Here is a 24776-nt window from a genome sequence, read left to right on the forward strand (position 1 = left end):
ATATATAACACTAATCACAATACACCTAATATGTAGCTAAATTTTACACCACACGGATTTTGTTTCTGGAGGAGAAGGCAAGACTGAGAATCGTAGATCCGACTGGATAAGCGGTGCCACGCCACCACCAGTACCACAATTCCTGTCTAAGCGCACGGCAACAAAACCGGGTGGAGTGAACTCAGATTCGTAAATATCATGGTGCAGCCAAGTCTCTGTGATGCCGATAACATCGGGGGAATGAACAGATACAAGGGACAATAAATCGGGCAACTTTTTAACAATACTACGAGCGTTTATATTGACACATGTATTTATCTTTATCGGCCGACCACGTCTCGCCGTCTAACAAATGTTATCGCACAGCGCGGGACGCGCCTGCATGAATCTGAAGTTTCTGGAAAGCTATCGATGCTTCTATACGCTGTCTGTTGTCACCGAACCTTGTGTTATCTGATTTCATCACCTGACGCGAATGGTGTAGAACTTGTGGTGTAGAATAATGTAGAACTTTGTGGAAGGCACGCGGATCCCAACGATCAGTCTGGAACATTCGACGACTGCTCTATAGAAGCCGACGCGCTTGACCCGCTGATGAGATTTTCAACGATCGCCGACCGTGTTCGCCGATATCGTTGAGCTATAAGTGTAGCCCGTTTTTGTGGGCACAGGTTCGCCCAATAAAAGTTAGTTTTGTCTTTCAAAGTATTGCTACTGTGTTCTTCACACGTCACTCCACGTGACAATATTCAAGACAACAAGGTTCTCAAAACGGCCAGGATGAATTCAGGAAGTGGATGGAACGGAAGTGAAATGGCCAGGCTGAGAAGAAACACGTTGAGCGGGTGCCATTACTAATGAGTTTGAACTGTCATACCCGTTATAACGAAACTTGTCAATGAAAGCATGATCATATCTCAGCTTCACAACAGAACCGCTGTCCCGAAAAGAGGCTGATGCGTCCCAGATATTTTTTTTCCGAATTAACCGAACCCTAGAAGAGAAATCTTCTGTAATGATAAAATTGAGCTTTGAGCCCTTGAGCCCTTGCGATTTGAGATGTTCCAAAGACCTCGGTTCTGTCGTTGAAGTTAGAAAGTTTTCGAATGACGGGACGAATGTAACCAGTGCGTGCTCTACCGAGCCTCTGGCAGCGCTCAATATGAGGGCAGATGAAACTGCAGTCATCAGGGTGGTAGCGTTTTCATCCAGGACTTCAAAAATACCGTGTATTATCAGATTGTTTCTACGAGAATGATTTTCAAGACTATCATTTTTTAAGACCAAGTCCATTACCTTAGCAATCAAGGCATTTGTTTCAGTACGGAAATCACACAGTAAACTAGTCTTTGGACATAGGAGTGGATTCTAGTGCATGAACACGGGACTCTAAAACATCAAAGCGACGCCCAACTGACTGTTGAAATGACTGAATTTCCGCAACATCTCGTGCCAACTGAGTCTGCCCCTGCAATAATTTAGAGAACATTTCGGATACCGAAAGGCCGTTGTTGTCATGGCTATCAATGGAAGGGCGAGCATCATGATTCTCATCGAGAGCGGAACCGGATTCACGCCTAGACCCAGACCGTGGGCCCGGGCCAGGGTTGGTTTCCACATCTACGCTCAAGAGCGGACAACTTGCGCAATACAATGCATGCGAGAAGCAGGATACAAGACTTTGTGGGCAAGGGAGCAGCAGCAGAAAGCGATCATCAGATCGGATACACTCGGCATCAGAACAATAACATACCTGCATGAAGAACAAGCAGCGATTAAACATGGTGCCGGTGCTAATTTGCATCGAAGAGGTTAGATGAGGAATAGAACTGACCGAGTGGCACACACTCAGTAATCCAAATGCGTGTCAAAGAGTAACAGTGTAAGCAGGGATACCTGCCCTGACCTAACAATGGTTAAGGGGTTGACTCAATGCCCCTGGAACAACCTAATGGAGAATCTAGGCAGTGACCACAGCATTCTAGCCACAGACGTCCAACTGGTGGCCATACGCACCCCAGAACGTTCCATTAAAATAACGAACTGGGACACTTTCCGGCGCAATAGAACCAAACCTGAACAACACGACCCGCCATCTCTACGTGAGTGGACATAACAGCTACAAGCAGATTTTAAAGCAGCCACTAATCAAATTACTGCAACAACGGAGACACCGGATGTGGGCAGACATCTGCTCCATCTCTGGGATGCTAAAAGAGGCCTGACCAAACGACGGAAGATGCAGAGGCACAACCGTAGGCTGAAACAAAGAATCGCCCCGGTCATAGCGGAAGCTGAAGAATACGCCATCAGCCTCATTAATAGCAATCGGCACAACGTCTGCGACCGCCTTAATGGCACACTAAGTAGTTCCAAAACGTGGTCTCTCCTCAGAGCACTACTCGACCCAAAGCACACAAAAACGCACACAACGAACTCAGTCAGCACTATCATCCACAAAGAACAAATGAATGATGACGCGCTTCTCCAAACACTGCAACAAAGATACATTGCTACAGGCCACCGACCGGAGTACAAAGGCTATCCACACGAGGAAGACACCCAATGGGACGGCGATATTACAGAGACAGAAGTGAGGGCAGCCCTACACGGCATAAGACGAAACATGGCACCCGGAGCACACGGCATTCACTATGCACTGCTACGCAACCTCGACGACCAGGCCATACGGCAACTCACTGCATACTACAACGACAATTGGCAAAACGGAACGCTTCCTCAGGAATGGCGACACGCCGATATCACCTTAATTCCGAAACCCGTGAAACCGCTGTCCCTCCAAAATCTCAGACCCATTTCCTTGACTTTGTGTATTGACAAACTCTTCAAGCACGTAGTTTCAAATGGCCTCCAGCCTCACCTCGAAGCGAACCAATTCTTTCCCAATACCTTATTCGGTTATCGACCAGGTCTGTCTGCCCAGGACATACTCCTACAACTTAAGGAGGATGTTGTGGATGGTTCAAGTAAAGCTCAAACAAGAGCCATTCTGGCGTTGGACCTCAAAGGAGCCTTCGATAACGTCTCACATGACCTCATTCTAAACAATCTTGCATTCTCCCGATGCGGAAAGCGCATCTGTGATTATATCCGAGCCTTTTTATCTGACCGAACAGCCACCATCGGCCTAGGTGATATTCGGTCGGATATAATACAACTTTCCGGCAGAGGAACTCCCCAGGGTTCGGTTCTCTCACCCACCCTGTTCAAGGTGGCGATGGCAAAGCTACTACCACTCCTCCACAAACTTCCGAACGTGCAACACGCCCTGTACGCCGATGATACTACAATCTGGGTGACCGCAGTGTCAGACGGCGCCATTCAAGACGCACTACAGGAAGCCGTAAATATAGTTCAAGAGTATGCAACAGCCGAAAGACTCACATGCGCAGCTGAGAAGTCGGAGCTCCTGCTTGTATTCCACCGATATTCCACCAGCCATCACATTGCATCTCAATGGCAACGTTATTCCAAGGGTAGACAGACTACGTGTACTAGGACTTGACATACAACACAACGGGAAGGCCACGCATACCCTACACGTGCTCCGCCAACAAGTTACCCAGATAACGCACATGATAAGGCGCATTATAAACCGCCGACAAGGTCTGAAAGAAAAAGACGTACTCCGAATCGTGCAAGCCCTCATAATTATCCGATTAACCTACCACCTCCCCTAACATAATCTGACTCAGAATAAGATGCACCAGATGGACACTCTCCTCCGTACGGCACTAAAGGCAGCGCTGGGAGTACCCCAACATGCGTCTAAGCAGCTCCTACTACGACTGGGGGAGCTCAACACCACCCATGAACCAGTTGAAGGTCATTTTAACAGCCAATTTCTACGTCTGCAACGAACAATGCAAGGATGCCACATTCTATCCCGGCTAGGATACCAAATACCAGGAAAACCACAACAGGAAAACCACACACTTCTTCCGCTTAGCATTCGCAAAAAAATTCACGTGGCCCCAATTCCCCGGAATATGCACCCTGACCGTCATAAAGGTCGACGAAAGGCAAGAGCACAAGCCCTGGCTCGCCTATTTGGCGGTGACAAATCAAACACTCCAGTCCTATACACCGACGTGGCCCGCTACCCACAGAAACGTGCCCTATGTCTAGTTGTACTAGATAGTGCAGACATTCTGAGAGCGTCGGCCACACTCAACACTGTGGACAGTGGCACGGCGCAAGAGGCTGCTATTGCCCCAGCCATCGTACACGCTTCAACCACGCCGGCGCCGGATGGACCTATCACAGTGGTCACTGATTCTCAGACCACCTGCAGGACTTTGGCACAAGGGAGGGTGACACCCTACACACACCGCATCCTTACATCATTACACCTCACAGCGTTACACTGGGTGCTTATCGTCTGGACACCTGGAAACGCCTCTCTCCATGGTAATGAACGCGCTAATGCGGTAGCCCGAGAGCTCGCTAACCGGGCGCCATTGGAAGAGCTCTCCAACCCAGAAGACACACCGACAGAACCACTGAACTACACTGAAACTCTACAATATCACAGAGATACCAGGAGACACTTCCCTCCACCACATAATTCCCTTAATCGAGAAGATGCCGTCGCGTGGCGACAGCTTCAAAAAAATTCATTTCCCTGCCTCTTTTATCTTCACCTCTTCCACCCCACACAATATCCCTCATACTGTACCTATTGTGGAGCAAAGCCCACAGTACATCATTGCACCTGGGAGCGCCCACACCCTCCGGGCTACTCCCCTATTCCTTCACCTTCCCCTTCCTCCTGGGAGACTGCGCTGACCAGCTCAGACCCGCAAGAGCAGCGACGGCTGATCCGGCGGGCACGCGGAGTGGCGCGAACCAATGGGGCCCTGAACGAAGGACTCCACCCTGCGAAGAAGTCGCCCAAACTCATGATAATTAAATGTTTTCTCTCTCTCTCTTGGAACCTGGTTCCTTGACCGCCGCGGTTGATGCGCTACCCATTTGAACACGGACTACCCGGAGACACAGGTAGGTGGGTAGGTACGTGGGAAAACGGTTATATACAAACAAACAGACATATAGCCCCTGGAAAGTGCGTGAAGTACCCTGCTAATGCTTGTGCATTAAAATCACGTCAGAACTGATCTCACGGTGAATGTCGCATAGAAACACAAGGTATTGCCACCGGCCACGGCGGCCGCATTTCGATGGGGGCGAATTGCGAAAACACCGTTTACTTAGATTTAGGTGCATATTAAAGAACCGCAGGTGGTCGAAATTTCCGGAGTCCTCTACTACGGCATGCCTCATAATGAGAAAGTGGTTTTGGCACGTACAACCCCATGGTTTAATTTTAATTAAAGGTATTGCCACCGCCAACACACGCCATGTATTAGGCCTGTATTGAAGCAAGACTCCTCCTATCTCGTCGTCTCCCTGAACACGTTGCGCCATCTAATGGCGCCGCTGCAAATTCTGCTCGACATCTTTTTCGTGGCCTCCGAGATCACCAAGGTGGCGCGCAGGCGCGTATGAGCCATACACTGCAGCCGACAGCCTCGTTCACTTCTCTATCGAGACGTAAAGCCACCTAGCAGCGCTTACGGAAAAGTCAGCGCGTGGCCTCCAAGATACATGGCGTAGCGGTGCGTGCGAACCCTGAGAATTGTTCCCTCGCAGACCGCCTACCAAGTGGCACACAACCAGTGACTCGAGATAACTTGAAAGTGATTCATTGAAGAGTGGCACGTACCGAGTGGAATCTTGAGGCTGCTTGCCAATGCGTTGGCGCGAAAGAGGTTCATTAAAGAGCGGAACATACCAAGTGCAACTTACCATCGCGTTGGCGTGAAAGAGCTAAGTGAAGAGCAGTACACACCAAGTGCATTCATGACGCAGCTTGACAATGCGTTGGCGTGGTAAATGGTTAATTGAAGGGCGCCAGATACCCAGTGCGTTCTAGAAGCTGTTTACCCACAAGTTGGGGTGGTTACAGCGATGGCATCCTCAGCAATATAGGAAGGGTTTGCGCAAAAAAATTGCGGCAGAACCTATCTCACGATGAATATCGACGTTATTGCGATTAGCGTTCAAGGAATGTAGCGAGACCATACTGCCAGCAGCGAAACTGCATGCAGCAGGTGTACACGTTTCGCAATGGACAGTCTGCGCCATGTAGCGGCGCCTCCGTGAAGTCCACGCATAGAGCGACGATTCCGCCAAGCACTGGAGAAATTCAATGAACCCCTTCTGTCATTGAAGAGCGGCACATAGGCAGAGGCACATACCATTTAACAAAGTTGGCTTCAACAGGTTTATTCCAGAGTAGCACACACCCAGAAAACTAAGGTGGCGTGAGAGTTCAGTTGAAGAGTGGCTTGTACACTGGCGCACATTCCCTGTGACCCGAGTTGGTGTCAAAAGGTTTATTGAGGATGCCCGTACGTAGGGGCACATAGTAACTGAAGTTGGTGTGAGATTCATTGAAAAGCAATACATACCCAAGGAAACAAGCTGGTGTGACGGTTGCTTTTCAATTCTGTTCCCTCAGCACAGCACCTCGATGTGCTACCCATAAGACTATGGACTATCGACGCCCACTTAACCAAGTTGCCGGGAAAACGGACAGATAGATAGATAGATAGATAGATAGATAGATAGATAGATAGATAGATAGATAGATAGATAGAAGATAGATAGATAGATAGATAGATAGATAGATAGATAGATAGATAGATAGATAGATAGATAGATAGATAGATAGATAGAAGATAGATAGATAGATAGACAGACAGACAGACAGACAGACAGACAGACAGACAGACAGACAGACAGACAGACAGACAGACAGACAGACAGACAGACAGACAGATAGATAGATAGATAGATAGATAGATAGATAGATAGATAGATAGATAGATAGATAGATAGATAGATAGACAGACAGACAGACAGACAGACAGACAGACAGACAGACAGACAGACAGACAGACAGACAGACAGATAGATAGATAGATAGATAGATAGATAGATAGATAGATAGATAGATAGATAGATAGATAGATAGATAGATAGATAGATAGATAGATAGATAGTCATCCCCTGTAGGTGTTTGAAATACTCTCAGAATGCTAATCTCATTGAAATCGTTAAAAGTTACAGTTTCTGTGGTAATATGGCGCACCCAACTGCATTAGGACAGGGCGGAGTTCACGCAAGTGCACAATGCAAAACCATGCTCTATATGCAAACAGAATTCTCCATGAAAGGGAATATTTTCGCCGATGTTCCTTCTTGCGACAACAGCGCAAATACCTGGAGTGCCGAAAATATCTTGCGTAATATCGTCCAGTTAGGGCAATCTAGCTAGTGTTTCCATCATAGAAGGGGATTTTGAGTAGCTTGTGAGAACTGTTTCACTGATGGAACACATTGGCACACTAGTACGGCTGTGCAAATGTTGGAAACTTTCGAATAATGAATCGAATATGCCCTATTCTATTCTGTCTTCGAATCGAATAGTCCTTATTCGTAAATCGGAATACTTCCCGAAGCCGTTTCGGATACTTCAAAGTGTCAACTGCATCCAAATAATCATGTAATTGCCGTAAAAGTACTTAAATATTTTCCGTCGCGGACATAGTATAGGGATCAGTCATGAGAACTTAGGTAGGGAAGCAGGCTATGTTACTTAGGTAGCCACAATTTGCAGGTTACACAGCAATCATTCGCGCTCTATGCAGAGTGCCGTGCATGCAAAGAAGCTATTACTTGGCCGTTCTTCGTGCTCCATCTGTGCTTTTAAATAACAACGCTTCAGAGCTACTATGGACTACTATATAGTATAGGCATAAGTTATGAGGACTTGCATCATGGATCGAGCAGGCTACATTGCTTAGGTAGTCACAATTTACAGGCCACACAGCGATCATTCGCGATCTTTGAAGAGTCCTGTGCATGCAAAGAAACTACTACTTGACCGTTCTTCGTGTTCCATCTGTGCTTTTAATAAACAACTCTTCAGAGCATACTATGTACTATTATATAGTATAGGCATGAGTCATGAGGACTTGCATAGTGGATCGAGTAGGCTACGTTGCTTAGGTAGCCACAATTTACAGGTTACAGAGCAATCATTCGCGCTCTGTTCAGAGTCGTGTGCATGCAAAGAAACTATTACTTGACCGTTCTTCGTGTTCCATCTGTGCTTTTAAATAACAGCGCTTAAGAGCGTATTATGTACTATTATAGTATAGGCATAAGTTATGAGGACTTGCATAGTGGATCGAGTAGGCTACGTTGCTTAGGTAGCCACAATTTACAGGCCACACAGCGATCATTCGCCATCTTTGAAGAGCACTGTGCATGCAGAGAAACTACTACTTGCCATCTCTTCATAGTGGATCGAGTAGGCTACGTTGCTTAGGTAGCCACAATTTACAGGTTACAGAGCAATCATTCGCGCTCTGTGCAGAGTCGTGTGCATGCAAAGAAACTATTACTTGACCGTTCTTCGTGTTCCATCTGTGCTTTTAAATAACAGCGCTTAAGAGCGTATTATGTACTATTATAGTATAGGCATAAGTTATGAGGACTTGCATAGTGGATCGAGCAGGCTACGTTGCTTAGGTAGCCACAATTTACAGGCCACACAGCGATCATTCGCCATCTTTGAAGAGCACTGTGCATGCAGAGAAACTACTACTTGACATCTCTTCATACTCCATCTGTGCTTTTAATAAACAACGCTTCACAGCGTACTATGTAAGGCAGAAACATGGTTCCTTAAGAACACTAGGGTGTTAACATTGTTTTATGTGAATTGTAACAACGGTGTTCATTATTCGAAAACTGTTAGATATTTGATTTGATTCGCTTCTAGCACTATTCAATTCGTATCTTACTCCATCTGAAAGATCACTATTCGGACTGCCCTACTTGCTAGCTGTTCTCTAATTAGTCCTCCCCGCGCAGGCCCGGGTATAATTATGGGTTTAGCCGACTTTTACGGACGGTGTAGATGAAAGGGGAGAGGGGTGCGGAGATGGTGGTGTCTTAAGTGCCGAGCGTGTCGTCCGTGGGCAGGGCAGCAAATGGTGTGCGGCAATCAGCGAGGAACTCGAGGAAAAACATTTATTCTGAGCGGTTTTGTGGTATGTTGTCAAAGATGCCGATAAAGATTTGTACATATGAGGAAGATTTGCCTTTTATTATATGTACATATCTAGAAGTCTGAAGTTACTTATTCTCCTGTACATATACTGATCCATATCCCTTGTTTAAACTCTACGGAGCAGAGAGGCACCCGACAATACTCGTATGTTATAACATATAGGAGCGACAAACACCTTGGAGCAAATTTTTTTTTCATATCTACTAGGTTGGACTGTGGACGATTCGCGCAGACTTAATCTTCTTGTTACCGTTTTCGGAACTGCGGCTTCTATTTGAAGGTTAACGCCTATATCGAGGCGAGAGTTCCGCTGAAGCGGTGGCTCCATCTTCGATTCCTAAACCAGGAGGAATATTTATTTGACTGACATTTGTTTCCAAAGGCACTGCCTAAAAGGTGGAATGGATGGGTTGGGCTGTCTTTGTAGTTGTAAAGCGCTGTAACGAGTGGCACGTGCAGGGGTAGGCAAACTTACGAAATGCCGCGAGAAGGCTTCCCACCACCGAGGCGTTGAAGAAGAGCAGGCAGCAGAATCCTGTGAACATGACTACGAAGGCCTTGCTCCAGGTGGTCCTGTCAGATGCAAAGCAGGAAGAAGCACATCTGTCGCAGGCTGATCGGTGAACAAGTGACGCCCAGGCTTCGGTAGTTTTCACAACCTCAAGCAAGGCGGCATGGACAGTACAGACATAGCGGAGAGCATTATGTTTTCGCGGAAAAAAGAGTACAAACTAAGAAACCTTGCTCGAGTGCGACTCATCAATGGGCGGAAATAAAGGAATATAAATCCCACATATTTAATGACCCATTAATGTGAAAGCTCTATAGCTCATGAAGCGGAAAATTCGGTGGCATGAAAATCATGAGCCATTCCACTCTGATCACCAGCGAAACTGTTTAGCACACTACACAAAGGTTACACACAATTTTGAGCAAGGGTGCGAACTCACTTACTGTAATATTTATATACATTCGCGTCGACAACGGGACCGCCACCCTGAGGAGCCGGAGGACACTACACACGCGTGACGTTTCGACGGGACCGCCACCGTGGGAGAGCGGAAAAAAGTAACGTAGATAGGCAAACGCTTGGAACGTCGATAAAGAGAGGTCGGTGCGAACGTAGGCATGGCCGACGTGGATCAAAGCGTAGCGTCTGTTCTTATCAGCTTAATATCTTCGACGAGTTCTATTTTGATCTGAGATATCGCACTTATTTTTGCAAGTCGGCGGAGCGCTTGAAGCCTGCTGCACTTCCGCGTGGGTCGGCCTGGTATTGTACAAACTCGGGGATCGGCCCATGGTTTTCGCACACGCAGAACAAAAATGCACGGAACTCTAGCCGTAAACGGCTTCGCTGTAAAAAGGTCATGTGGTCACAAAGACGCGCTGTTGCCATCGCTCGCGCGTTCCTTGTGGTCATCTTCCACAGCGGGCTCCGATGCCGCTCATCATGGCAGCGTTCCGGTACTGCCCTTCCCTCTGGAAAGGCGCTCATGAGACTGGACCACTGGCAATCGGTGCGGTGATTCCACTGAATCCTGTCGTGCGCTCCGATAGACGAGCCTTCGACGGAGTTGGCACAAAAAGTCACGTGGTTCCAGGGAGAGACCCCGCCGGTGGCCGGTCTATAGATGCTGCCGCGCATCGTGGCGCTGCGAGTCGGTGCGGTGATTTCGGTCAGCTGTGTCGTGCGCTCGAATCGACGTACCTCCAGCTTCGACTTTTCAGTCCGTAGATGCGTCTGGCTCCTTTCTGCGTCCACGCAAGTACGCGAAGAAGACTGAGGCACGTGATGTGATAAATGACACAATGCAACGTGAAAACAATGCCGTTACGCTTCGTAAAACGAGTCGTCATGAGAAGGCGCCGGAATGCTTTCGCATTCATCCACGTAGGGATACCTAAGTGGCCGTTTTGAATTTGCTTTATTGAATTTGAATTTGAAAGCCAAGCGCAATAAGATTGCTTTTTTTTTCTGCTCAATCCTAATAAACATATTAGCAAGGATTGCAGATGTTTCATAATGCCGATGATTGCTCAGTACTGCTTGATGGACGCGACATGGAATAATTAACACAAAGTGTGTGCTGGCAGTATAGGTGCCAGCGTAGTAAGTACATTCTAAATGAGTCATAAACTAATGTTATTTTGTTTTGCGCACTAGCCATTTCGGGAGAAAGACAAGGCCACCTAATTATTAGACCATTTAAAAACAAATCTACTAAGAGCATGGGCCGTACGGTATCTGAAAACAATGTTTTAGAATTAAAAATTGAATTATGGGGTTTTACGTGCGAAGACCACTTTCTGATTATGAGGCACGCCGTAATGGAGGACTCCAGAAATTTCGACCACCTAGGGTTCTGCAGCATGCACATAAATCTAAGCACACGGGTGTTTTCGCATTTCGCCCCCATCGAAATGCGGCCGCCGTGGTCGGGATTCTATCCCGCGACCTTAGCAGCGCAACACCATAGCCACGGAGCAACCACGGCAGGTAATGTTTTAAAATTATGATCTAAAAATGTCATTACTAAAGTTGAGAAATAGGACCAATGTATTAGCAAGAAGCCTCACACTATCCCAATCAGCATAACAAAATGATAAATTGCACTTTTTTTGCCATCTCTGTTACTCCAGTGTCATCTGTGGAGACAGAACAGCGTTGAACTTGGCTGAACTCTTTCCCGATAAACAAAGAGCGCTACATTCAATAGACATATTTTTTTTCTTTTTTTAGAAAGCGGAGAAGCCTACCATCAGAAACATAAAATGATGAAAAGTGTGATAAAATTTTACTCATAAATTATTGTCAAACTGAAAATAGGGTCTAATATGCAGAGCGTAGGTATTTATTTATTTATTTATTTATTTCGTGTACCCTCAGGACCAGGGGCATTAAAAAGAGGAGTGGTTGCATCAAATGCAGAAAAAAAAGTGCAGTGCAGCAAAATGGTTAATAGTACAGAAATAGATGGCTCTTGGTTATACAATGTTATCTGAGTGTTCTTGGAGTGCTGGTTAATAAAATGAAATACGGTGCATGCAGTGCAGTAATACAGTGTTACGGTAATACAAAAACAGTGATACAATTGGTAGTACAAAAACAAAAACATGAATGACTTATTTATTTATTAAGATTTCTTGAGTGCTTAAAAAAGCCGCATTGCTCTTGCTTTTATCTATCAAATATCATATTCCCTTCATTATTACGTGTCAATTATGGGAAAGAACTTCAACACTTTTCCATTGCAATAAAGTTTTTCTCTCAACACACACAGCCCCAGTGGATGAGCTATGCAGGGAATGTTTGCATTCTGGAAATTAGTAACAAAAACTTCTTTCACCTGTTTGTATAATTGTTTTCGCAGCTGATGATATGTGTGCATGTACACTATAGTAGCGTAACATCTATAAATCAAGAATACGAGTTACCGTATCATATTGCATAGCCTTATCTACAAAACGTTACCACCTTTTTTTCCAAGAATTCACAGTCCTAGCTATCTCTTATCTGTTGCGAAATGACGCACTTGAGGAAAGGACGCAGCAGCAGCATAAAAACTGTAACTGTCATTTCCACGTGGAAGCTACATTGTCTGTCATGCGACATCTAGGGTTTCCAGTACATTAACCAGTGCCCCTGTGCCAACCAACGCTTGACCTGTCTTGTCCGGAAATTGTACCTCGGTGAAAACATAGGCTACACGTGTCACAGCCTGTTGCAGCTTTGAGAGAGTAACTGCATGCAACGCCACCACGGCGGCATCTGATGCTTCTTGTGACGCCCCCGTACTCATGACGTCCTCGGCAGCAATTACAGGGGACACCGGTAAATCTTCGCAACTTCTGAGGAGAGTTCTCGTGGCATGTTGTGCCGCCGACAGCATCAAAGAAAGGCAGTGAGGGCCTTGAAAGATACGTCGGCGTCGTTTCGTTATTTACGACGGGTGCGCGCAGCCGCTCGAAGGGCCGCTCTCAGTTTCACTGGCCGTTTCGACGACTGACCGTAGCTTTGCCGGCAGCCGTCGCCCTCGTCGGAGCCGAACTCTGAATTCCGAGTGGCTTCCAAACTGAATCGTGTATCCAAGGCCATCGTGACGGCTGGCCAGAAGTTTTGTGGTTTGCCGGGACGCACCCGACGGCTGATATCTGGGTCTTCTACCGGCGTCGATAAAAGCGTCAGTCGCGAAGAGGTTCGGCGTGTTTGAAGGACCCCCGCCCACGTATTCAACTTGAGCAGTTAAACGTCGCCAACCAGCCCCTGGAATTACTCGCATAAGTTTTCGCGCTGGTATTCGCGTCGCCAACTTGAAGTTCTCGTGATAACCAGGTGGGAGGTTAAGTGAAAGCGTCGTCCCTTCTACGCCAAGTCTGGATGTTACTACCTGTGATTTTCTTCCATCGTCCTAACCGTTAACCGTCACGACGGTATCCAGCTGCATAAGGTAGGCCTCGCACAAAATAGTGCCATTGTACAAAGGTACATCCACAGGCTGTGCAGACGGCATCATTGGACAGTTTCTAAAAGGTACAGGCGTTCAGGGTGAATCCATAACCACCGCTGCCAGAAAAAAAAATGAAATGATGGCCAATAACCCTCGGGTCAACTCAGGCTTTAATTCGCATATACGCTTCGCAGTCACTCGTTCTGTCGGCGCTACTATTCTTCTTCCCTCTTGTTCATGCACTGTGCCCTACGCCGTGTTCTGGTTATATGACCTGTAGCAATATGCTTGTGGTGAAGGAACTGGAAACGACAGGTGAAATGTGTTTCCGCTCCTGCTACCAAACGGTATAATTGTGAAGCCCATAATGATAGACAAGGTCCTCTTAGAAGAAAATGACTGAAACGTGTAAATCACAGCGCCTGATGAAGAGGGAATACGATTGCTAAGGGCGCACTAAAGGCATACTTTTGCGAAGACTACTTTTTTTCAATATCTTAAGGGGTTCCTACTGCCACAGACCTCGGTGCTTTAGTGCAGAAATATCGCACAAAATATTTGCTTTTACACTGGCGCATGTAACTTAATATGCTGCCAGAAACTCATTGATATATGAGAATTTCCGAGTGATTTTCACCTTGGCGAGGTGCAAAATTGTTATGAAGTTGTGGTCCGCGCAACAAACAGGTTGATACGGCGTAGTTAACAGCTTACTGTACGGTTGAGCTGATGTGATCCACTATGGGTTCCCAAAACAAAGAATGTTCCGATTTTGCACACCCTTAATGAATGTTTATTAATAATTAATTAATTCATTCATTCATTAAAAATGCCAGAAGGGACGTGACATGAGGGGTGTAGCTATATACAATAAGGATGAAAAATATGGTGCAGAAAATACTTACGCGTCAACTGGAAAAAAGAAGAAAACGCATCCATAGTGACTAGACGGTACATTTCTTGTCGTAGCAAAAATTACCTAAAATCTCAATTTCTCTGACATGAAGTAAAGCTCAGCACGTGTACGTATATAGGTGTAGTGTAACTACATGTAACTTTACACAGGGTATTTCACGTAACTTGAGCCAAACTTTAAAGAAAGAATTGGAGGACGCGTCAGCGTTCCCTTTACAAGCGTGGAACGGGTTTGTGTCCAATAACCCCTTACTGCTTTTCATGCTTCCCGTCAACTGCAGCTTAAGTAACCGTAACGTTTACCGGGAAACGCCGGCTGCCAACGCTATGCACGAAGGCGAGCTTTCTTGTAGAAACGCGGCCCCTTGCGTGGGTCGATCTCCTGTTATTGTTTCGCAATTTTCATATTTCAGTATGAGAAAAGCTAACATAAAGGACATGCGCTCCAAGAGTTTTTTTTTGTTCATTACATTTGCTTGTGGGCTGCCCTTCACGAAATTCCGAGGAATAACTTTGCAAAGTATGAAAGACAAGGTATGAGGAGCTTTGGTGGTAGAGAAGTGGTTGGGTATGCGGTTGTTCGGAATTTGGCTCGAAGTTCTTTTTGGCGAAGCTACATCTAACGCAGACGCGGGAAGCCGACACCTCATTTTCTGCGACACGGGCTGCTTAACGCTGTCGCGTTAATATGGAAACGCGTTGTATCTGGACCGAACCAAGGTAATGTTGTTTGCCGTCCCTTGGAGATACTCAGATTATTTATAGAGCGCAGCTCTTCGGCGCCTGTTCCTGCGCGTCGCATCGCTGTTGTGCCTCGCCATCGGCTTAGTCGTAACCAAGCATGCGCGCCCTGCTCTAACTGCGCGCGCTCCTGCTGCCATCTCTCGCGCGCGGCACAGTCTTGCTCTCCCCTTGTCCCCCGAAACCGGATCACGTGTTCTCGTATATCCTCTCGCCCCCTTTCTCCTCGCAGTGCCATTGCCGTCACTCTCACCGCTATCGCCCACTCCGCCCTCGCCGTCCCTGCTCCCGCTGTCGCGGCACTGGCTCCTACATTCTATACTGGCTCGGTGCCGGCGGTGGGCGCTACTTGCCGCCTCGCGCGTGATCCACGGCTCTCAGCCGCGTCTCTCGCTTCCCCGTTTGCGGGGCGCGTTCCTCAGTGGCATTTGTCGCCTCTGGCAGCGCTTGCGCCTGCCTGTTCTTTTCCCGCCTCCACTGTTCCCCTATACCTCCCCTGACTTGGCGCCATGGCGTTGTGGCGAATCGAAACACCGTTCTAGAGTTTCGTCCCCTTACCTCTACTTCCCACCCCAACCTTGTGCGACCACATCGAAGCCTGTGCGCGAGTGAATGAGTGCGGGACCACTACTCAATACCCCTGTTCACCTGTTTCCCTATCCCACCTCAGAAGAATCAATAAATAATAATTGCTAATCCCGCCCCCGCCTCTCCGCGGCGGTGACCCACTATAAGATGGCGCGATGGTGCGCCGCCGGAGCGTTGGCTCGATAGCGGCGGATCAGGGTGTGTGCCGAACAATCCAAAACGCAGAACCGCCTCCGTTCCTCAATTCGTGCTCTGCATGCGGTTGCCTGTTGTTGAAATAGGGCAGCAGCTGCGCTGAAAGATCGCATTACCAAGAAGCGTAATAGTCGTCCATTTTGTTGCATTCCTGTTTAATTAGACAATTATTCGTGATTCAGCAACTTCCTAATTATTGTAATTAGATAAAAAGTGTAATCGATAAATTTGCAGAGCAACACGAAAAACTCCCATTGCCCTTTTCTGTTGTCAATACGGGCTACACAAAAGTGTTTTTCTGAGCGGTAAAGCCGACAAGTACATGCAAGATTCCTGCGCGACTAGCCACTCGAAGCACTTCGCATGTATTCGCGGGCTTCTTTCAGGCTCGGAAAAACACCTTTATGTAGTGCGTATTGAGCAACAGAAAGGTATGTCGTAAGTTTTTCATGTTGGTCAACAATTTTCTCATTGATATTTTCCATGCAATTATAATAATGAATGAGTTGATTATTGATTAAGACTAGTTACCTAATTAGGCGCAATCAAAAAGCAATAATCTGAATATCTCGAAGCGATGGAGACAATATTACCTTAGTTCTGTTCCGCTACAGAGCATTTGTATAATATTAAGATTTGGCTAAAGTTACCGGAAACACCCTGCACAGACCATTTATATGAAGCCTAAAGTAGACAGCCCTGGACTGATTAGGCAAACATACGCTTAACTTCCTGCCAACTTCATGCCGATTTCAAATAGAGTCCAGCCCATCGTCACCAAGACGTCTCGCCATATTTTCAAATGGAGCCATTTCGTTATGGCGAATCTATCACAGTGTGCCGTTCTTTTTTTCTTTTTAAGCGCTATTATCGCGAAATGTCACGCAGAGTAATTCGCAAACGGCAGTTCTTGATGTTCCTGAGAGCTGTGTCTTATTTGTTTATTTCGTTATTGCGCTGGGAAGACGTTGTCTGAAACCCAGGGCCTTCTTACGTGCATATTGAACCGTTGCTCGAAGGAACCCCCCCCCCCCCCCCAGGCTGGAATTATTTCTAAATTGTCGTCTGTTGAACCGAAACCAATGCTGATATCACTGAAGAAAAACACGCTTGGCTTTGTTAGAAAGAAATGTCCCGACGATAGAGCAAATACGAACAGTAATAAATAATACAAAAGAACAATAGCAACGAGATGCGACGTCCCTCGTTCTCGGGAAATTAGATGGCCTTAAAAATCGGGAAGCGGATGCGAATTAGCTTTTCTGCTGATTAGAGGACTTAACGACCAGGTTGAATATCTGACTCTGAATTTGTGCCGCACAAAACTCGGGCTCATTTCCACAAATACTGATCGTGCCCACAGAATAGGGCCGTATCATGCACACAACAGGCGGCGACTAATCGTCAGATTTATTTCCTTTAAGACGCGACAGCCGGTTGCCACGAAATCATATAATCTAAAGGGGACTGCGTTAGCATATCTCAAAAATTTTCGCGTACAGTCCGAGAAAAAAGAAAAGAGCTTTGGGCATTCGCCAAGGGAAATAGTAGGGAGGGAGTGAAACCGCTTCTAAGATTTGATACCTTCTACCTGGGTGGTAAACGATGTCTAATCGGAAGTGCAGCTGGCGATGTAATCGAAACGAGACCGTTGTCGCAATGTGCAGTGACGCATCAGCTCAGACTCCTGATCATGAGTTGTAGAAGCCGTATAAATAAAATAGATGATTTTCATTTACTATTAAATTCTGTTGAGCCTGAATCATGGCTAGATTTTGCGGTCCTCGATAGAGAATTGCTCCCTCTTGGTTATCACTGTCTTATGCGGGGCCGTGAATCGAGGCGAGTTTGCGTGTTTATTCTTGTAAGATACGACTTGCTCTGTGTTCAAGTTGATTCCGATTTGGAATTTGAATCTGTGTTTTTCAAGTTGGGGGACGAAAATGCTAAATATTTTCTTAGTAGATCTTATTACAGGCACCCTGGTGCCTCTTATCAAGAGTTTCCACAAATGACTACTTTCTTCGAGACAGTTCAAAGGGATCATATTATACTGGGAGGAGATTTCAATCTTCCCTGTATAGACTGGGGGTCGTGCAACGCACTTACATGTAGTGTTAGAGGCAGTTTATGTATATATTTCTTTCTGTTTGTGTACGAAAATATGCTCCACCAGTTCGTAAGAGACCCTTCACGTAATGATGGCAATGGTAATGTGCCTGATCTATTGTTTTCTAATGCACCGAGCATTGTATCAGACATGCGTGTTTTGCCTGGTATAAGCGATCCTTATGTTCTTGTAGCCTACACGACCTTTCAAAATGTGTTTGTAATAAAAAAATAAACCCTAGAACTGTGTGTGCATATAATATATAGGGCTAGCTACCCTGCCCTAAATTTAGAACTAGAATCTTATTTTCCTACTTTTGACACATTGGCAGATGAATTAAACGCGGAAGATTTATGGGGGCGCTTAAACGCAAGTTTTTCGAACAGCGAGATAATTTTGTTTCCTTTCGAACTAGCACGCAGTTAGTAAATGAAGAAATGAAAACGTGCTGAAGGGTAGCAACAGTCGCACGTCAGCGCTTTCTGTATGACCCTCCTTACATGTGCACGTCATAGAACAAATTTCGTTGGCTATCGCGTCTACTACATAAAGTCTCTAGCGCGCGTCGCCAAGCGACAGGAAACAAGAGTCAGATCACGTCCAACATGGCCTACTACATGAGGCGCGGGCTCATTATCTTGCGGGTCAACCTGCATGCTGCGTTTATATGCCGCGAGGAGTTGACCACATCACCTATGTGTGGCAGGCAATGGAAATATGATGGGGTATCCAAGGTATTCTACTGCAGACTTTGAAATGTTATAATTTGATCGATACAATCAACCTACGTGTGTAGGTTTCATAGATTATGAAAAGGCATCTCATTCAGTAGAGATACCAGGAATTATGACGGCATTGAGTAATCACGGACTAAAGGGGATATACATCAGCATCTTTGGAAAGATCCATAGCAACCTTGCTCCTAAACAAGAAACGTAGGAAAATAGCCCATCAATAAAGGGATCAGACAGAGACACCATCTCTCCAATGCTATTCACTGCTTGCTTAAAGGAGTATTCAAGCTATTAGACTGCCACGGGGGCTTCGAAGTAAAGATAGACGGCGAATAACTAAACAGCCTTTGGTTTGTAGATGACATTGTCCTGTTCGGCAACACAGGGAAACAATTGCAAGAAATGATTGAGGATGACAAAGGTTTATTTCAATAGCCTGGCAAGGGAACAAGAAATGACGATAGCGAGTCAGCCTATAGAATCTGTGAAACAGTAGGTTTATCTGGGTAAAATGCACAGAAGAGACCCGGACAACGATAAGGATATATGCAGAAGAATAAAAATGAGTTGGAGAGCTTAGGGCAGGTAGTACGAAATCCACAGTGGAAGATTGCCGCTGTCCTACAATGTACACAAATTGCATTCTATAACATATATGGAGCTGAAACTTCGCGCTAAACGAATAAACTTAAGAACAAGTTAACAAGCGTGCAAGGAGCGATGGAACGAAAGAGAACGCTATGAGACATGAAGAGAGCGCGGCGGATCACAGAGCAAACACGGAGATAGCCGATATTTGGGGGTTGACAATAGCAGAAAAAGAAAATTATCTGGACAGGCAATGTAATGCGCTGGGTAGCTAACCGGTGGTTCACTAGAGTTACAGAATGAGTGCCAACGGAAGGCAAGCACAATCGAGGACAGCTGAAAGTTAGTTTGGGTGATGAAATTAGGAAATTTCCAGGGGCAAGTTGGCGTCAGCAAGCGCAAGACATGGGTTAGTGCAGATCGTTGGGAGAAACCTCCGTTCAGCAGTGGACATAAAATATGTTGGTAATCAATGATCATAAACCTGTTCGAGTTGTGCAGTAACTTTGGAGCAGAGTGATGGAGTAGTACGATTGAGGCAGCTTTTCTCAGTGTCTTCTGGCAAGAAGACAGCGACACATTGATGCGGTTGTTGAAACGGCTGGCTCCAGTAGCACATCCGCATTCTGAATGAATTGATGCACATAAACTGGTCAACAGTTAACTAAAGATAGCAAAACAAATGAAAGACAATTGAAAAATGAATGTTTTCCAATAGAGCGCATACTTAAAGAGTGAATCAAGACAGGTACGGCATGACCACGCGGAAGCGAATGGGAGGAACGACTACTGAAGTTACAAGGAAGCGAACCCAACATAAAGAATGGTCGTTGAAACCTAAAATTTTCGAACCTCATGTAAATTTAGAACACCAACTATCCAGTTTCCGCTTTGCGAATACACAATAAATTTGTTTGGCTGTGCGTGTCACTGAATACGTACCCAAATAAATGACTTTGAACACAGAGCATGTCTAACAGGGCGTGAGGGGGAGGACAACAGCTACAGTGAATGCGCCATTTGGTACCTACACTCGGCCAGAAAAGTTTGCGGACCACGCGATCTCCGAAAACGTTCAATTCCCAAGCAGCCTGTAGCAGTAGCCAGTAAAAATGTATAGAGCAATGTTCCTAGCGGATTCTAGTTCGAGGCCGGAAATGTAAATACCAGGCTGTGTTGTGAGGTTTCGGAGACATTCAGCTTTTTCTCATATTTCATGGTCGGTGACACTTAGTGGCCGGGTGTACCTATGCGTAAGGGCCTGGACAGAGAAGAAGGGTTAAGAGTTAAACAAGCCGGCTAAACAGAAGTGAACAAAGTGAGAGCAGAGCGTGCATTGATCAAAGAGCATTGAACTTCAGTGATGTTAAGATGTCGAACAGAAGCAGCCGAGTGTAGAAGAAGTGAAATAAATAAAGTGGGGCCAAACCACCCTCTCTAATGCAACAATTCTCGCCATTAGCGTTACGTTTGCATAAAATTTGCTTTATAATTTCCCCAAACATCAAAGAGGGCTTCTCTTAACACCCACTGGGATAAAAGCGTATCGTACGCCAATTTCTTGAACCTACTAAGTTTCATTACTCAGCACGTGCGGGTGGGCGAGTTGGTTATACATAATTGCAACGAAGGCGCCAAATAAAACAACGGACGAAGGCGCCTACATGGTTGTCCCGTGTTGCCTTCATTCGTCCGCTGTTTTATTTGGCGCCTTCGTTGTAAACAAGTTTCATTGCGCAAGTCGCAAATACACTGACAAGAAAAAAGCTTGGCTAAGAACAACGAGGCCTACAATCAATGCAAGAAGATGCAACTCTGGTGCCCACGCAAAGGATTGTAGCAGAGTCACTATACGGGCCTGTTGATTGAACATAGTGGAAGGCTACAGCGTAGGAACCACCGGAGACAAAGGAGGTACACAAACTACTCATACAGAGCGTTGACTTTCAACAAAAATATCTTTGGTGAAAGTCAGCGTTGTGTATGTGTACTTTGTGTACCTCCTTTTTCTCCGTCCGTTCCCGCGCTGTTGCGCTCCTCTATCGCAAAGGATGTTACGCTAACAGAGCGCACTGGCAGATGATGCATGAAATACGCCGCAGTACGTGCTCTTTATAGCACTGCAATATCTGTTTCTAGCGAAGAAATAAAGATTTTCAATACCTATTTCATGTTCTTACTGTTCTGGTGGTCTGTGGCAATCTTTGTAAAACATTTGACACGCTAAATCGTACTTATACTGCCCACAATTGGCAGAATTAAGCTTTCTGTACAAAATGAAACAAATTTCATTGGAATCACTTCAGTGGTTGCAATCAGAGCGTTTCTTCGTTTCACACGGTATTTGAATGGAGAAATTGTAGGCTCACTGCCACACAACCGCCATGATAAGCACGATTCGAGCGCCTTCAATTGATTTAAGAGCGTTTGTCGGATTGCGATTCTTGGCGCGTTTTTGCGTAGCACTTACAGATTCTTCGCAGGATGTTCACGCGAGGACTGTCGCTGTCGAACCCCGGGGGGACAAGCACTTCGCCGACCGTGGCGGATGGCTGAGGTAGAGCCTCGGCTCCTGTCGTCAGCCGTGAGATCTGCGTCTATATCGGACGGGAAGAAAGTTCGTTGGCTCGAATGCTATCTACCTAATTTTACATCCAATTGCCAGGTAGCACATGCACACGCCTGCACACATACATACACACACACCATAAATTTCGTTCGGGGCGGGGGGGGTGGGGGTCACGTTTCAGCTTGGCCTCCTCCTTAAGAGGAAGCTTTAGCTCGGGTGCTGCTACCTAAATACATGTACAAGGGGAATTCGTTTTTCTCGGCAACCAATGCAACCAATTTGACGAGGTCTGTTGCATTTGAAAGAAAAACTGAAATTCGACTGACTTCTCGTTTCGAATTTTTCGTTTAGGTTGTCAATTCTCTATTAAAAATTGGCAAACCTCGCAAATTTTCTGAACACGAAACAATCACGTTTAAAGCCCTGTAACTCAAGAATGAAAAATAATATCGCAACTGTGTAAATTGCGTCGAATATTCCATATACAGCGGACAGAATCGATATGTTACACATGAATCTAAAAAAATTTAGTATTATGGAAATACATCTTTTGCCGAGCCCTTGCACACCACGTAACCAATTCACGTAAGGTACAACTTGACAGGCCAAATTTGTCCACTTTGACTCTTATAATAGATGCCGTTTAGAGAACCGCGATATCTGTTCTTGATGCAGAGCTGTTAGTTTGTAAACGTAGTGCTTCTATTTCTTCCGCACTTTCGAGTTTTTCAAGATATCTTAAACAAAATTCAGGCCCTAAATCGAAATTGCGCTTCCAACAGATACTAGAATTTAACTTTCTCTCTCAAATGCAACACATTTCATTAAAAGCGATCCAGAAAATCTCAGAAAAGCGTTTTTGCGGTTTACATGTATTTGAATAGGCCGCGTTGGAGTTGGGCCCGAGCTAAAGCTTCCTCTTAAACAATTTGTCGAGGGATCAAATACATGAATAACAACGGCATTGTCATTGCTAAAGCTGCTGCAAACGAATTCTTGAACGCTGCGCACTGTCAAAACAAGTAAAATATGTATTTTTCATTAAAAATCCACTCGTATGTGCCAGAAATTGTGCCCTAAATGACTAATATCAAAGCTTCCATGTTTTGCCTATTTATAAGTAAAGAAAATATCACACGAACTTCAGAACTATATCAGTTCAACACCAGCAAAGCACTGCATGCCACTGATATGAAAAATGTAAAGGCCATGAAATGAACAAGTTGAGGACAATTATGTTAATGAAACTGTGTCATTCAAGAACTTTGTTGACATTTTTCTACATATGCAAGGGCCAGTGAAAAATCTCAACGACGGTGTCATTTATTCCAATGTATTACGCAGGAGCAGCTGCCACCGGTCGTATATCGTGAGTAATTGCACCGAAATTATTGTCGCGACAGAGAGCGCCTATATAAAGCCGTTCTGTAAAATATACGAGGGCGAGTCAAATGAAGGTGAGCCAATGCGAATATATGACAAACGGGGTACTTTATTTAAAAGTATTCTCCATGAGCATTTAGACATTTGTCCCATTGACAAACGAGTAGCGTGATTCCCGTCTCATAAAACTCCTTGCGTGGTTGCTTCAAAAAGTCTGTAACTGACTCTTTCACGTCATCGTCCGACACGAAGCTGTTTCCGTTTAGCTGTTTTTTCATTTGTACCAAAATGTGGAAGTCGCAAGGCGATTACCCTCAGCTGTATGGCGGATGTTGCAGTGTTTCCCACTTGACCTTTGCGTGTTTTGTATTAACCACATCAGTGACGTGGGGACGGGCATTGTCGTTAATTATGGGGTTTTACGTGCAAAATCCCCTTTCCGATTGCCATGTCGTAGTGGAGGACTATGGAAATTTCAACCACCTGGGGTTTTTTAACGCGCACCTAAATCTAAGTACAAAGGTATTTTCGCATTTCGTCCCCATAGAAATGCGGCCGCCGTGGCCGGGATTCGATCCCGTGACCTCGTGCTCACCAGCCCAACAGCATAGCCACGCCGCGGAACAAGATGATCTCATTCGTCAATTTTCCACGTCGTTGGTTCTTCACTGTGACATGCAGTCGATCCGGCATTTCACAATATCGGAAACGATTGATAGTCTCTCCGGGTTTGACAAATTCTATCAGTAAGGGCCCCTGACGATCCCCAAAAAAAGTCAACAGCACCTTTCCGGCGGAAATGACGGCCTTTGCTTTCTTTGGGGGTGGTGAATTCGAATGTTTCCACTGTAAGCTTTGCTGTCGTGTTTCAGGCTCGTAGTAGTGACACCATGGTTCGTCTCCCATCACAACTGCAGACAAAGTCGTCACCCTTATTGTGATACTGGATCAGATGAGTCAAGGCAGCGCAGAATCTCTCCGTCTTCTCACAGTGGTTCAAAAAGCTGGGCATCTATTGCGCACACAAGAGCCGATAACCGAGATGTTAATTGACTTATGCCGTGAACCGAACCATGCCTGATGTTCACACGTTGTGCCAGTTCAACGATGCTTATCCTCCCTCTTGTTTCATCAGCTCATCAACCTTTGTAATTTTGCTGGAGGTGATTGCACCATGGCTTTGGCCCGGTCTTTGATCGTCTTTGCAGATTTCACGTCCATATTTCAACCGTTTGCTCCAACACTTCACAGCGGCCAATGAAATGCAATGTTCAACGTGCACGGCAGCCATACGGTGACTAATTTCTTTTTGGGAAACACCTTCAGCTGTCGAAAA

General features: G+C 45.7%; 1 protein-coding gene and 1 pseudogene across 1 annotated transcript in view; one reads left to right on the plus strand and one right to left on the minus strand.

The window, feature by feature from the left end:
• Positions 1 to 24776, minus strand: part of LOC142588642 (uncharacterized) — a 118471-nt gene that overhangs the window by 58959 nt on the left and 34736 nt on the right. Inside the window, exons 5-6 of the mRNA XM_075700469.1 lie at positions 21959 to 22085; positions 9642 to 9739 (exon numbers count right to left, since the gene is read on the minus strand). Of these exons, the coding sequence (XP_075556584.1) occupies positions 9642 to 9739; positions 21959 to 22085 (225 nt within the window). The remainder of the gene's footprint in view (positions 1 to 9641; positions 9740 to 21958; positions 22086 to 24776) is intronic.
• LOC142589120 (U2 spliceosomal RNA) lies at positions 10295 to 10473 on the plus strand (annotated as a pseudogene).

The sequence above is a fragment of the Dermacentor variabilis genome, chromosome 7, assembly GCF_050947875.1.
Source record: "Dermacentor variabilis isolate Ectoservices chromosome 7, ASM5094787v1, whole genome shotgun sequence".
NCBI lineage: Eukaryota > Metazoa > Arthropoda > Arachnida > Ixodida > Ixodidae > Dermacentor > Dermacentor variabilis.